Raw genomic sequence first — 16,563 nt, forward strand, 5'->3', positions numbered from 1 at the left:
TCCTAAGTAGATGTCCAAGAAGCTAGAGAATTATATATAAAAGGCTATTAGAAATAATGTATATGAGAATTCCATTCTGCAACAGATTGATGTCAGTCAGGGAGACTGAGGGGAGATGATATAATACAATCTTCTCCTCAATATTAAAGTTATCACCAGTGTGTGCACATATTAGCGTCAATGGTAGAACATCCCAGCACCACAGAATACAGAGATACTATGGACCTGTCACGTGTTGTATAGATTTATATAGCTGCTTATGTGTGTGTGTGTGTGTGTGTGTGTGTGTGTGTGTGTGTGTGCGCCCTATGTACGATTTTTCAGAGTCTTCTACAAGGAATATTAGAATTTTGCAGTATAATAATCCCAGTTATTTAAATAAAGTATATACAGAAAAGTATATTTTTTAATATTGTTTTGATTTTATTTATCTTATTTATTGCAGCAACAACTCCTGGTGAGATTGATATAACATCGAAGTCTCACACTGTTCCAGCATATGCTGAAGGTAAGAATAAAACGATATAACTAATATACTTGTAATATACCTGTTTGCCATCAGTGAATGAGAACATGGGAACCTGCTCTCCGCTGAGAAGTGGATACAACTGTACACAGTCTTAGGCAATGCTCTGTGCGCTAAATACATCAGCAGCAGCGCCACAAACCTCACTCATAGTTTGTTTCTAAATGTAGATAATATAACAAATGAATGTAATTTTTTTCATACAGGTCCATCTGATGGACAAAAAAAAATACCTAAAACGCGTTTGAGAAAAATTGTGGTGACTCCGCGTTCAAACATCAATGGTAAGTGTATTGTGAATATGTTATTATTACAATATCCTCCTCCATATTCTGTCATTTACTAGAACTGTGCCCTAAGATTAAAAAGTTTCCTCAAACCATTATAAAGACTGTCATGTTCTATGTGGTGTCATGATGTGATTATTATGTTGGGCCCATGTTATATCCAGTATGTGGCCTTCTACAAGGAAATGTTTCCCAACATTCCCACCAATGAAGATTTCAGGAATAGGGAACCCATCAATGTCCATTACTGTTCCCAATGACAGAAATATCTTTCTATAGATATAGAGAATATGTTTATAATGTTGATTTTCTCTTTGTTTCTTATAGACAAGACATCTGGTGTGATAATAAAGACAACATTGTCTATCACCACACCACCACCCCCTGAAGGTAATATAATAACTTATTATAGAGAGAGAATCCATCTAGTAATGACAAACATACAAGTATATCAGCGGATTAGCATGTTCAGTCGGCTTAGATGTTGGTATTGATGGCACGGGACTCAAGTTTAGAGTCTATACATTGATGGAAATATTGGGGGATTTATATATTATTTAGAAAAGAATTAAAATAGACTAAATTCCCATTACTTTATCACAAAGAACCAAGTAAGAAATACTGCTACACCAGTGTATACGAGACGTTTAATAGATCCATGTACATTATTTATATATAACGCTAATGCACAATATACACTCTAGGGTTAATATTGATTGTATGAGGCTATTACTACCATTCTTTCAGAGAACCAATATATTTATTTAGGGTAATACTAAGTATAAATACAAGTCACAAATTATAATGTAGTTTACAAGGGGTGTTCAAGTCAATGCATCACAACATCTATCCGCATCGTTTATACATTGGGATAGTAGGAAACAAATTACAATTAGGTATATACTATATCTGCAGAAGACAACTAGGGCTTTCTATTGAGATATGAGGTTACAAGTGTTAAATCTTTATATTCACATTTTCATACAAACCCATAATAGATATGAAGACCTCCTGGCTATAGACAAAAACCATAAAATACCCCAAAATATACTATCGTTTCATGATAATAGAAATCTGCCTTACATTTAATTTCACTGTAATGAAAATAATGAGCAAAATGTCATCAATGCACAATAGATATAATATAACTGATGGTGTCTCAATAATATTGCTGTCAGTGAATGACTCTTTGCTGTGTGCCGGACATCAGAAGGTTTCACTATTATTAGTATTATTAACACGTTCTCTGTACTGTGTTATAGATCCAGTTAGTGCAGACATTACAACTACAACACAAGGGTCTACACCCCCAACTGAGAATGATCTGCAGGGGACCGGTGAGTTCTCTGAATAAATATATTGTCTGATACTGGATTGTTATTATCCATATACTATGATCGGATCATGATTTGTTCTTCATCCTTTCCATAATGTAATATTTTCTTTATTATAGATAAAACGTCTGCTGCAACAGTTACATCACTGCCCAGTACCACAACAACATATACTGAAGGTAATGCACAATACTTATAATGTTAGCTATGCAGGGTATGACTATCGGAGGTGTAGGGGCGATCACAGACACAGGCTCTGGAGTCCGAGGGGGTCCATAAGGTTCATCTGCCTCAGACCAGGAGACAACCCCTACCCATAATGCTGTTCTCCTTGACAGAAGCTTACCCTGTCTGGTCTTAAGAAGGATCTACCATATTTAATAGAATAGTTTAATCAATTATTAATACATAATGTACAATTATAATGGGTAATGTGTGTATTTTTGTCTTGTAGGTGTCTCAAATGGAATTTCCACAAAAGTGAAAAAAATTAAGAAAATCATTGTTCCTCGTGGAAATTTCCATGGTAAGTTATAGAATAGTATAATAGGTTACTATATAATGTACAGTTATAATGGTTAATTTGTGTATTTTTCTCATGTAGGTGTCTCATATGGAATTGCCACAAAGGAAAAACAATTAAAGAAAATCATTGTCCCGCGTGGCAATTTCCATGGTAAGTTATAGAATAGTATAATAGATTATTATTATATAATGTACAGTTATAATGGTTAATTTGTGTATTTTTCTCATGTAGGTGTCTCCTATAGAATTCCCACAAAAGAAAAACAATTAAAGAAAATCATTGTACCGCGTGGAAATTTCCATGGTAGGTTAATCTAGAAGTTCTTATTATGATGAGTAGTATAAAAAATGGCTGTTAATATTTCTACCTATGTTCTCATTTTTATTAGGTTTTTTAAAACAAAACTCCTGGTTATTAGAAAGATTAATATTTGCCTTTATATGACCTTATTTCAAGAACATTTTGTGTTTTATGTTGTGGATTTTGGTGCGTTTTTTCTACATTTGTCAGATACAGTTCGCAAGCGGAAACGCAAGAGAAATTCAGATCCTGCAGATTGTAAAATACGCACCGAAGGTTAATTGATGTGCGGAAAAATTCTGCAACGTGTAGATGAGAACTTGGAATCTTGCTTCGCTGATACTGTATTACATTGCGGATTTGCCGCAGGATAATTTGCATGGCAAATCCGTGTGTAATATGCATCCGTGTGCATTTGGTCTAAAGGTGAAAAGGAAAGTCAAGAGGCAGTGTTCAGTTGTTTCCATATCTCCCTTAGGTTATATTGAAGTATTACATCTCTTGTTACTTCATGATCACAAGACTTTATATAATTTATAAAACTATTACAATTATGACACATTTATGTCAATGATGAGTATTATTACTTTTTCAGAACGTAAGATCAGTGCAGGACTGCGATATCCTAAGAAAAGAGTAGAGACACCTTATCCTGAAGGTAAAGATCCATTCCTCATTCACTTGTATTTTATGCTACTTTGCTGTGGACTTTTTTGTACATGTTTTATTTATAATAAGTTAATGTGGGTATTTTTGCCATTCAGTGGAGACAGACTTTGACAGAGACTTAAAAGCATTGAAAAAAATGTTGGCTCGACCTAGAAAGATACAAGGTAAGACCATTCTTCTAATATACTTATACACTTATAGTATAAAGTCACATCTCATATAATAAGGGTTTATAGGTTCTTACATTATATTACACTATTATAATCATCACATAGTTATGATTATGATGTCCAGGGTCAGATATACCATATGTGCAACCTGTCTAACTGCACCGGGGCCCTGCAGGCAAGAGGGCCCACTCCTACCTTAAGGAAAATAGTGCCCCCTACTGTCTATCGGTCACATGTAAGGGGTTTTACTTATTCCCATCCATGCCCCACAATTACTGCTGGATTGGCACACTGTGAAGGATTTTCTGGGGAGCAGTGGATGAGGTGATCTATCGCTAGCACCCCGCTGTCATGAAATTCGTCTTTGGATAACAAGGGGCTCATACACTTGTCTTGCACAGGGGGCCTCCGTTATTTGTATCTGCCCCTGATGATATCACAATATCAGGATTTACATTTCTTGTGCACACAATATAATTGTTTGCAATATTTTCATTATTATATTTTCAGGTCGTAAGATCAATGCAGGATTACAACATCCTGAAAAGACAGAAGACACAACCTATCGTCAAGGTATAAATCTTTACTACATTATAGCAATTATATTATAAACGATATAAACACAAACATAACAAGCATAACTCTGTTCACATCCGTGTTCAGGGGTTTCTGACAAGCTTCCCAGTATTTTAGAAAGGGAAAATAGCGAAGTCTGCAGCACTATTCTTGTCAAAAATACCATTAAAAAAAATTCAACATGGCCGATAATATATTCTCCAGATCTTGTTCTCTTGTCATTGACTTTTTAAAATAGTTTATGCATAAAAATAAGGGTATATTCACACATTGCAGATTTGTTGCAGGAATTTTTACGAGTGAAAATCTGTTCCATATATCTAAATGCGGTTGTTTCTGCACATCGATTTCTGCAATCCACATTCAGATAAAGGGGACAGTATACGCTCGTTCTAAGGCTCAATGCACACGATGCGTATTACAGGCGGTTTTGCCACGCGGATTTGCATGTAGCGAAACCGCAGCATAATGAAGTACCAGCATAGTCTGAGAGATTCCAGGAAATCTCATGTACACGCTGCAATGTTTTTCCGGACAGAAATTGACCTGCGGTGCATTTTTTAGATTCCACAGCACGTCAATTTATCTTGCGTTTCTGCTTGTGAATTGTATCTGCCTAGTGCTGTGGAAAATCGCACCAAAACCGCAGCAGGAAAACGCGCCAAAGAACGCATCAAAACGTAAAAACTGAACTGGAAAACGCATGGAAATACGCACGATTAGGTGCGGTTTTTACCTACCAATTGCTACGGTTTTGGTGCATATTTTCCTCAGCAAAATAAGCTACATGCCCACGTTGTGTAAAACTCAAACATAGAAATGTGATCCAATCTGTGTAGGAAAGATTAGAATGACACTTCCAGCTATAATAAATAGTCTGCATAGGAATATATTTATTACAGGTTAACCGTGTAATACACTTCTTATTTCCAGAATTAGAACAAGCGCCACCAGATGACGATGAGGAGGAATCATATCCTTGGATGCTTGACACAACAACTGAAGGTAAGCTGTTATATTACCGCATATCTCCCAGTCTATGACACTGAACATCATACATTGTAGGGTAGAGGTCTCCTAAATATTTATGTGATCAGCTGTAAATGTGGGAAATTTTATGGTTTCTAATAGCAGGACCATCACCTGGAGCGACAGAGGTAAAAACTGACATTAAAATGTTATGTTGTTATAACATTATCTGACAAAAGAGATAAAATGAGACAACAACCTGATTGGATGACAGCTGTCAACCAATAATCACGACTCTTCTTATTTGTACGTACCAAACCCGTCAAAAAGCATGAAAGAAATGCATGTAAAATAATCGTTTTTACATGTATTTTTGCTGGCATTTGTTATTTTGAAAAACGTCATACCCAGAGGATGACTTTTGATAAAAACTAAACTGACGGAAAATATGCTACAAAAATGGAAAAAAACAAACACCCCACTGTGTATAAAGGCTTTCTTATATTTTACTATAAACTTTAAACCAACATCTGGCCGCATCATTCTTGTCCCACCAAAAAACACGCAAAAAACACCATGGAAAAAACATCAAAACATTATGGGGCAGATGAACTATAACAAATGCATGCCGTTTGCCAATTTTGTTTACGTGTTTTAGAAATTTTTTTGCTTCTTACTATGTACTGTTCAAAAATCCTAGAAAAGTGGAGTCCTAAAATGTGCCAAATTTATTATTGACATGCACCACAACTTTGGCGAAAAATACAGGTCTAAAGTAAGCCAACCAAAAGGGGGTGTAAGTTAGAGAAAAGTTTCTAACATGTCTATCAAGATGCGCCAAATCTCTGATACAGCATGCACCAATGTAATAAAATCTTCTGCCTGTCTCCTCTAGGTTTATGCCGTCTTTATTTTACACGATATTAATAAATCTGCCCCATTGTGTGACACTGGCCTAAAGCAGTTATCTGATGGGGTCACACATGGAGAATCATAATAGTAGACAGTTAGACTGCATAAGATTGAGGACGGATGACAGTCCGCTGCTTAATGTTGTAGTTCACCAATGTTGGCTGTCTCATTCCTTTTATGTTCCCTTGGTAAACACAGTTCTGATGCTAAACTAATGATTGTGATTTTCTGCTCTGATTTTCCCACAGTGTCCACTACAATCTCAACAACAATACCAACAATGTATAAAACAAGAGCGATAACTGTAGACACTACAACATCGCAAAGAGCAACAACGATGTCTACAACAGCGACAACCATAGACACAACACCAGTGCAAACAGCAGCACCAGAATCAGACCTTCTAGCTACTACCACCCCTGCCGTATCTGTAGACTACACACTGCGTAACATCATAATCATCAGCTGTGCTGTTGGCGTTCCTCTGCTACTCGTTGCAGTACTGCTATTCATCGTGCTTCTTAAACTGCAAAGACTTCAGAAGTATGCATTGTTTTTCCTTTCTACGTTTATTTTTTTCTACATTATTTTACGCTTTAAAACTTATGGTTTCTTTCACTGTTTCTGTTCTCAGATTGCTGGAAATACAAAGAGTCTGAGAATCTGATGAAGATTCGTAAAGGAGAATGTCGCTTTATATGTCGCTTGTACCTGCTAACGTACTTCAGCCACCTGGTTATCTCTTGGCTGCTGTGAACAGTTGTGTTGAGATCAGTGCTCCATCACTTCAGTGGCGAACCAGTCTTCTTTCTACTACTCTGTCACCTGAGTCCTGGTCCCTGCCTGTGTGACCATAAATGCGCACATTTCCACAATTATGTCTGTGTACTCTAACCATAGGCTGACAATAGCGCTATTATTTCATCACACAACCTATGGCGGCACCAGCTAACAGTCCTCCCATCCTTACTGTTAGGTATGTGCACAAACAACTGCACATATGTTTATGGGCATCACGGTGGCTCAGTGGTTAGCACTGTTGTCTTGCAGTATTGGGGTCCTGAATTTGAGTCTGACCAAGGACAACATCTGCATTGAGTTTGTATGTTCTCCCCGTGTTTGCGTGGGTTTCCTCCGGGTATTCCGGTTTCCTCCCACATTCCAAAAACATTCTGATAGGGTAATTGGCTTCCTATAATATTGGCCATAAAGTATCTGTGTTTTCACATAGTTCATTATCAATTACAAACTTCAACAACTAAAACATCTGTGTGGTGTTTTCTTATAAAATATGTTTTCAGAGTGTAAGAATATATAGCAATCCTCTTAAAAACTGCTATAGAACCTTTACAATAAGAAGATATGTAAGTGGCTGATATGAGTGCAGAGTGAATGTCATGAGTGCATAGTGGCAGGCATAGTGGCTGTCATGGGGCCATTAGGCTGGCATAGGGGCATTGTGGCTGTAATGCAGGAATTGTATCTGTCATGGGGGCACTGTGGCTGTTATAGGGGAATTAAAAGTATTCTTGTTGTCATGAGGCATTGTGGCATAGGGAGCACGGACGGTAGAGGTGAGGGACATTGTGGCTTTCATAGGAACAGTCTGTGGCATAAAGAATCCACAGGATAGGTCATAATTATTTGATCGCTGGGGGCTCCTCCACTGGGACCCCACCGATTGCAAGAATAGGGGTCCAGGACCACTCCTGCTCACTACATCCCCCAGTGATGAGAAACTTGAATGAAGCAGCGGTCGATCGCTGGTACATTCAATGTCTATATGACTATAAATCTGCCTGACTAAGACAATTCTAAACAACTTTATTGACTCTTATCATTAACAGCTGTGAGCTACTAGTCCATTTGGACTTTTCAGTTTCTTGACAGAAGTACTCAATACAGGAGAGGTAGTTAGTTATTCAGGGTTACTGTTCTGTCCCTATTCACATTCCACCTCCTAATGCAGTGTCCCAGATACACTGCAGAAATGTACTGTGATTTCTGACATTGTATGTAAAAATATGAGTTTGAGGCCTCATTTACACGAGCGTGTGCGTTTTGAGCACGCAAAACCCACGGCATTTTGCGTGCGCAAAAGGCACTTAACAGCTCCGTGTGTCATCAGCGTATGATGCGCGGCTGCGTGATTTTCATCATTATGACACTTCGTTTGGATGTTTGTAAACAGAAAAGCACGTGGTGCTTTTCTGTTTACATTCACAGTTTGACAGCTGTTGCGCGAATCCCGAAGTGCTTCCGTGTGGTGCGCGTGATTTTCACGCACACATTGACTTCAATGGGTGCGTGATGCGCGAACAGCGCACAAAGATAGGACATGTCGTGAGTTTTTTTCAGCCGACTCACGCTGAGCAAAACTCACGGACTATCTGCATGTCCCCATAGACTAATATTGGTGCGTACGACATGCGTGAAAAGAACCCGCGTCGCATGCACGTATATCACGCTCGTGTAAATGAGGCCTAAAAATGTTCCTTTAAGGCTGGACTGAGGGGAGGAGTCAAGGCGGATCCCTTGTAAATTTGAATCAGTCAGTTAGTGCTGAGAGAGCCAAGTAACGGTTGGAGTGAGGAGTAGTTCCTAAGTAGGGAGAAACCCTGCAGTTCTGAGGAGAAAATCCAGTTTAGAGATCTTGGATTAAACCTGGAGAAACAAACACAACTAATCCAGTTGTGTAATTACCACAGAGAGTGAATCCAGCTCATGATAGAATCAAAGGTGGAAATTCAGAAGGAATCCTCTGCCTTGTCTCCTCACCTGCCAGCCTGCAGCCATTGTATCTGTACCATACCAAGCCTGAAGTAAAGGACCGTCTCCCGTGTATTCAATCTGCACCCACGTTACCAACAAGGGCACCCCAAATACCATCAGACCGGGAGGCTGTACAACAGGGTGTGCCCCACGGGGAAACTACAACCATCAACATTCACCATACAGTGCAGACCCCTCCATTTTCCCTGTAACGGCTCCGCAGGGAGTGCTTGAAGGCCCAGCCATTGTGTCCCTATACCGCCCTCGCACTACCCAATCACCACCGGGCCGTTGCATTAAATTGGCGTCACGAACAGGATTGTTATATCACCTCTGTGCCTCCTGAAGAAATTTGCTAAGAGACTTTATTGCTGTTGTAAAATCGCTGCAGAGAGAATTGCAACCAGCAAAACAGGGGTTAATCAGCCATCTTGGAAAACCCAGTGTTTAAGCAGCAGCAGTGTGATTTCAGAGACTTTGTGTGTGAAATTTACTGTGGCCCCTCCAGGGTGCATGACGAGACTGTTACAAGAAGATATTGCTGTTTGTGTGAAGGAAAAAGTGGCATTAGAGACTGTAGTTGATTAGAAATTGTCTTCTGCGTCACGACCGCATTTTGTTCCAGCCCACGAGGGGTTAACCAGTCGACAGTGTTACAGCGGGAAAGCGGAGACCAGAATAACCACCAAGTAACAGCCCGCCCACTTCCTGGGGGGAAGAGACAGAATCTGCCTAGCAACAGTGAAACATCACGTGAACAGCGGAACCAAAGTTCCTACCTCTTGTTGTGCCAGGGACGGAAAACACCAGCCGGAACTACCAGAAGTCCCTTGGCGCCGCCATCTTGAAAATTACCCAGCCGGAGCCGCAATAGCCGCCGCTGCTGAGAAAGATAAAGAATTTATTCCCACTTAGCCCTGCGAGAGTGGAAGTGCCATACAGCCGTGGAAGCCACCACGCCACTGCCAGAGACCGCGGTGAGCAGATAAGAGACTCAGTTTGAAAAGAAATCGCACAGCGTTGCTAAGGGCAACGGACCACAAATATAGCAGAAATGTCTGACGATGGGGAAGAAGTTTCTCCCAGCAACAGTGGATTACCCCACCTGCCCAGGTTATGCCAATCACAATGCCCTACTACTTTGGAGCACCATGGCTCCCCCACTACCAGGGAGAAAATCATTCCCTAAAAGATTTTAGACAGAAGATGTTGTCCATGTTTCGCTTGTATCCTCTTTCCACAGAACAGAAGGTTGAGATATTAACTGGACAGCTAGAAGGCGCAGCTTTGAGAGTAGAGAAATCCTGGCCCAGAACAGAGAGAAAGACAGTTGAACAAATTCTGGATCGGCTGCGCGCCATTTTTGAAGTGAGAACTGTGGCAGAAATCAAGATGAGATTTTTTGGGAAAAAACAGTAGCCTGGTGAGTCATTGAGAGACTTTGCTTTATCCCTGCAGAAGGCGCTACGAGCAATTATGCAGGTAGAACCCATGGAGGCTGCCGCTGCTGACAAGGCCTTAAGAGAGCAATTTGTGGAGGGAGCTGGATCTGAAGCCCTAAAAAGCCAGCTCAGAATGTTGGCCTCCCAGAACACAGACTGTACTTTCCTTGACTTTAAAGAACTAGTCATAAGGATCCTGGGGACTGAAGCTGCATCGACTCCAACTAAAGTTTGTCCCTATTCCATAGAAACACCCCATGAGCTTCCCGCTGACTACCGAGTTACCTTGGGAAGCCAAGCTACCATTGCTCCATCAACCCCCAAGCCAGAGCCAGATTCAGTTGCTGAACTGAGAGAACAAGTTGCTGTTTTGACCAAAAGCCTCACTAAAGTGTGTCAGAGCTTGGAAAATCTGAAGCAGCACCAAGAGGAAAGCCACAGTTACACCAGTAACAGATTCCGTGATAGACCTGTTAGGAGAACGTTAACTTACCAGAATCCGGGTAGGCTCCCTACTGACAAGTTTGATGCTAAGGGAAGACCCATTTGCCGCAGATGCCAAGGAGCTGGCCATGTTGACAGAGAATGCCGTCAGTTAAACGACAAACCCCCGGAGGCAATGGACCGCCCCTCGGGAGGAAGGCCACTAGGTCCATCAATTCCAGAAAGCATACCCCGCTATGTTGGGCAGTGTCCAGTGATCATCATCCACAAAGAGGGAGTCCCGATTCACGCCTTACTGGACACTGGCTCACAGGTCACCACGCTGCAAAGAGGGAGGTTTGAGAAATATTGGGACACTGATCAGCTAATACAACCTCCAGACCCATGGCTGAAAGTCATAGCTGGTAATGGACAGTCAATACCATTACATGGTTACTGGGAACCTACACTCTAGGTGAGAGAGATGCAACTACCACAGCAAGGCGTAATTGTGATAGATCTGAAGGATGATGAATTTCCACCAATGGTGCTTGGCATGAACATACTCCACAACTGCTATGAAGAAATGAAAGATGCCCTACCTGGCGCCCTTCCTACAGCTTCTACCTCTAAGCAAGTTGCACTTCAGAACGCCATACGTCGCCTGACTGCTCAACAGAGATTCTGCAATGAAAAGGGTGAGATTTGCTGTGCTCGTATTATGGACAACCAACCAGTGACTCTGCAGCCAGAGGCAGAAACCATGGTGTGGTGCAGAGCTCGTTCAGGTTTACACGGTAAGACTATCAAGCTCTAGTGGAACCTCTTCCACCGGAAGTACATCCAACAGTACAGGCAGCTAGAAGCCTAGTGACCGTTTCCAATGGGAGGGTACCCATCCGCCTCCTGAATCTTGGCGATCAAGCTGTGGAGCTGAAGAAGCATTACCCAATTGCCAAGATGTCACAGATCTTTGTGGAAGACATCTGGAGTCCAGAAACTGTTGTGTCCCTACATGCTAACCTGAGTCGTGTCACGCCTGGGAAGACAACAAAACCCTGGTGGACCGAGATCCACGTTGGCGATGCCAATACACAAGAAGAACAGATTGAAGGAGTCCTAACAGTAGCCCAAGATCACCAGCAAGCTTTCAGTAAGCATTGCATGGATTTTGGAAAAGCTACCATCATACAGCATACCATTCCAACGGGTTCACATCCACCCATCAAGGAAAGGTACCGTACTATTCCACCTGCTATGTACCAACAGGTGAAGAAAAAGCTTCGGGAGATGAAGGATGCTGATGTGATTTGGGAAAGTTACAGTCCATGGGCTGAACCCCTAGTACTGGTGAAAAAGAAGGATGGTTATATCAGGTTCTGTGTGGACTACCGGAAACTCAATAAGATCACCCACAAGGATGCGTATCCCTTGCCACGCATTGAAGAATCCTTGACTGCCTTGGGGTCTGCTGCCTATTTCTCTACTTTGGACTTGACCAGCGGGTATTGGCAAGTACCCATGGCCCCTGAAGACAAAGAAAAGACTGCTTTCACTACTCCTTTGGGATTGTTCGAGTTCAATGACATGCCCATTGCACTCTGCAATGCCCCAGGGACTTTCCAGAGACTGATGGAACGCTGCCTGGGTCATCAGAACTTTGAGACCATCCTCTTGTACCTAGACGATATCATCATCTACTCAAAGACGTATGAAGACGATTTGTAGCATCTGGCTGAAGTATTCCAGACCCTCATAAAGTACAGCCTGAAAGTGAAACCCTCTAAGTGTCATCTCCTGAAACCAGAAGTCCGTTACTTGGGTCATGTCGTCAGTGCAGATGGGGTGCTTCCTGATCCAGAGAAAGTGGCAGCTGTGAAGAACTGGCCAACTCCCAAGACCGTCAAAGAGGTGAGAAGTTTTCTTGGGTTTGCCGGATACTACAGGCGTTTCATCCCACACTTCGCCCAGTTTGCAGATCCGCTCCAGGGATTGTTAAGAGGCCAGTCCAAAGAAGCCCTGAAGAGAAGAATCCCAATTAAGTGGGCTGAAGCCCATGAAACTGCCTTCAAGAAGCTAAAACAACTGCCTATTGAACCACCAATCTTGGGGTATCCTGACTATCAGCAACCCTTCAAATTGTACACAAATGCCAGCAACAAAGGGTTGGGAGCAGTCCTGTCGCAGGTACAAGACAAAAAGGAGAGCGTCATTGCTTATGCCAGCAGAGCTCTTCGTGGAGCTGAGAGGAACGATCAGAATTATAGTTCCTTCAAGCTGGAGTTCCTAGCTCTTGTGTGGGCCGTCACCGAGAAGTTTAAAGACTGCCTTGCTGCGACACCCTTCATTGTCTATACAGATAACAATCCGCTAGCCCACCTTGACACCGCCAGACTCGGAGCTCTTGAACAGCGATGGGCATCCAGACTGGCAAACTACCAGTTCGTAATCAAGTACCGGTCTGCTACATCCAATAAGAATGCTGACGCCCTGTCCAGATTGCCCGTTAATGATGATGAAATCGCCTAAAGTCAAGATGAGTGGGAAGAAGTAGAGATGCCAACTTTCTACGCCCAGTTTGCTGCACAAAATACGCTGATCGCCAGAGAAAGAAAAGATCACTCTGAGCCAGAGTTTCCTGATCCTTCTAAGGATCCGAGACAATGGGTTAAGATCCAAAGAGAAAGTCGAACTCTCCGAGAACTTCAGACTTTTCTTCTACAGCACAAGACTCCTGACCGAATACGAAGCGGTAAAGCTGATCTAGAATTGATTCGTCTATGGAAACAAAAGAATCGCCTCTTCGTGTCAAGAGGGCTTGTACAGAGAAACGCTCTAGATCAGTGGTTCTTAACCTTGTTGGAGGTACTGACCCCCACCAGTTTCATATGCGCATTCACCGAACCCTTCTTAATTGGAAAAATACAATTCAAAACATAGGTATATATTTTACTGGTGCACAAAATGAACCGTGCATCAACATCAGTATTCAAAGAACAAAACCATTAAAACATGATTTTCACACAAAAACAAAAACATAATAATGAATATTTACTGGAAATCAGTGTGACTTCTGCTGTTGCCTTTCAGAGACCAGTTCAGAAATGCGCGGCTTCACCTTGGCAAGTGCCACTCTCATGTCATTTTCGCAACAAAGTCTGTTCCTTTTCTTCGTTTTTATGTCCAGCATCCTCGAAAAGGATTGCTCGCAAAGATATGTTGTAACAAACGGTATGAAAATCTCCAGAGCTTTCTTAGCAATAACAGGGTACGTTACCATTTGTTGACAACAAAACATTGAGAGCGTTGTTGTTCTGAAGAGTTGCTGTTGAACCTGGCTCTGCTGAATTTCAATGATTTCATCGAGGTATTTATCATTGACATCTGTTGTCTCAACACTAAACGTGAACGGCTGTCTCACCCATGCTGGATATGACTCTCTTGTAGGGAAGTATCCGTCGAGAGACTTTGCAAGCTCATCTAAGTGCGTGGCTATTGCTTGCTTCAGTTCCGCGGGTACAGAAATGTCTCCGATTCCAGATACATCTTCGATCTTACTTACACAGTCGTCCAGCAGGGGAAAGTTTGCGAAGTTATCGTTCTCTGTTCGTCGTTTCCATAACGATAGCTTTTTTTTAAAAGCCTTCAGGTTTTCTTCCGCTTCGATGATGTTGACTCCACCGCCCTGCATCTGTTGATTGAGATGATTGAGAGCTGCGAAGATATCAGCCATGTACGCTAAAATGAGAATGAACTCAGAATTTTTTAAGCAATCTGCATGACGATGTTGGTGCTCTTGCAAAAACAGGGCTAATTCCACACGCACGGCAAAAACACGATTCAGCACCTATCCCCGGGATAACCACCAAACGTTAGAATGGTACAGAAGTACCTCGAATTCAGAGCCCATTTCTTTACACAGCTCACTGAAGATGCGGTGCCTCAGAGCACTATTTCGCACATAGTTCACGCATTCCACTACAATTTTTAATACTTCTGCCAGTTTTGGAGGCAAGGTTTTTGTTGCCAACGCATGCCTGTGCAGAATACAATGCGTAACAATGATGTGTGGTGCATCGGCTTTCACTAGCGCACCAAAACCAGACTTTCTTCCCAGCATGACTGGAGCTCCGTCCGAACAAACTGCAGAAACCATATCCCACGAAAGATTGTTGTCTTTGAAGAAGTCATCCACAAGTTTCTTCACATTGGCTGCCTTAGTTGTTGTCGTAAGAGGTTTACAAAATAAAAAATCTTCCTTTATCACGTCGTCTTTCACATAGCGCACAAATACAGCAAGCTGGCTTAGATTGGAAACGTCTGTGGTCTCGTCGAGTTGAAGGCTGAATTTTGCCGGGCTTGAAATCAGATCTGCAACTACTTGAGCCAAGATGTCTTTGCTCATGTCCTCTATTCTGTCGCTAATGGTGTCATTTGAAAGAGGAATTTGGGATAGCTTAACTTCAGCCGCTTTTCCCAGCATGATATTCGCCATCTTCAACACAGCTGGTTTTATGAGTGTTTCACCAATGGTGTGTGGTTTGCCCTGCTTTGCGATCAGGTAAGCAACTTCGTACGATGATGTGAGGATCGGTTTGTTGATGGGTACAAAGCCGAGAACAGGCAGAGTAGCCTTTTCATCGAATCTGGCTCTCTTCACCTTGAATTCAGCGAGCGTTGTGTTCTTGTATTGTCCATCTCCATGCAGCTTAAGGAAGTGTTCTCTTAGTTTTGCCGGTGCTAGACTAGAATTGCTCATCCTAGCATTGCAAATCATGCAGTTAGGACGCTGACTCCCATCACGTTCCGTTATACATGTGAATCCATATTGTACATATTCGTCCGACCACTTTCTTTTTTTGCTCGACATAGTTAGTATGAAGGGATTAAAATATTAAGAAAGAAATCACACGACGTACCATCACGACAGTCACAATTCGACTACTAGGCCAAGCGATGTTGCGTGATCACCTGCAGCCAATGCTGGCTAAGCGGGGCGTGTCATCACGAATCATATGAGTCGGATGTCTGTCTTGACCTCCGCCGAACCCCTGAGACTGACTCACCGAACCCCTGGGGTTCGATCGAACCCAGGTTAAGAACCACTGCTCTAGATCCTATTACCGGTGAACGTTTGCATCAAATTGTAGTACCCCGGCGAGATGCCAAAAGAGTGTTGGAAGCCAATCATGACCGATCAGGACACTTTGGGGTTCAGAAAACTGAAGCTACCAACCACAGACGATTTTACTGGACGGGTGTGAGAAGTGACATAGAGAAGTAGTGCCGGGAATGTCCTATTTGTGCCCAGAGTAAAGGACAGTCTTCAGACCAGAAAGCCCCACTCCATTCTATCATCAGCCATAAACCTCTGAAGCTCATAGCCATTGACCATGTCAAGCTGGAACCAAGTCGTTCACGTTATGCCTATGCCATTACAATCATTGACCAAGTTTGTTATTGCTTTGCCTGTGAAAGACCTGACTGCCAAGTCAACTGCTGCTATCGTTTGGAAGAATTTTGTGCTTCCTTATGGCTGCCCAGACAAGATTCTGACTGATCGTTTATCTGCCTTCGAGTCCCAACTGTTCCACGAGATGTGTTCCTTACATGGCTGTCAGAAGCTCAGAACCACCGCTTTTCATCCACAAGGAAAT

General features: G+C 42.1%; 1 protein-coding gene across 1 annotated transcript; it reads left to right on the forward strand.

Annotated features, from left to right (window-relative positions):
* Positions 1-1,930: 1,930 nt before the first annotated feature.
* LOC142741775 (uncharacterized) lies at positions 1,931-7,533 on the forward strand. The gene is made up of 12 exons (XM_075851110.1): positions 1,931-1,967; positions 2,076-2,150; positions 2,267-2,326; positions 2,602-2,673; positions 2,752-2,823; positions 2,905-2,976; positions 3,569-3,631; positions 3,738-3,806; positions 4,323-4,385; positions 5,322-5,393; positions 6,518-6,812; positions 6,904-7,533. Exons 1-12 carry the CDS (start codon positions 1,931-1,933, stop codon positions 6,926-6,928), a joined length of 975 nt encoding a protein of 324 aa, XP_075707225.1. The 3' UTR covers positions 6,929-7,533.
* The last annotated feature ends 9,030 nt before the right edge of the window (positions 7,534-16,563 follow it).

Source organism: Rhinoderma darwinii, chromosome 2 (assembly GCF_050947455.1).
Source record: "Rhinoderma darwinii isolate aRhiDar2 chromosome 2, aRhiDar2.hap1, whole genome shotgun sequence".
In the NCBI taxonomy this organism is placed as follows: Eukaryota; Metazoa; Chordata; class Amphibia; order Anura; family Rhinodermatidae; genus Rhinoderma; species Rhinoderma darwinii.

Bases quoted from the DNA above. Each gene is read 5' to 3' on its own strand.
- LOC142741775 (XM_075851110.1), top strand. From the start codon at position 1,931: ATGTCATCAATGCACAATAGATATAATATAACTGATG. The intron at 3,632-3,737 runs GTAAAGATCCAT...TTTGCCATTCAG, and splicing joins AGAGACACCTTATCCTGAAG to TGGAGACAGACTTTGACAGA. The intron at 4,386-5,321 runs GTATAAATCTTT...TCTTATTTCCAG, and splicing joins AGACACAACCTATCGTCAAG to AATTAGAACAAGCGCCACCA.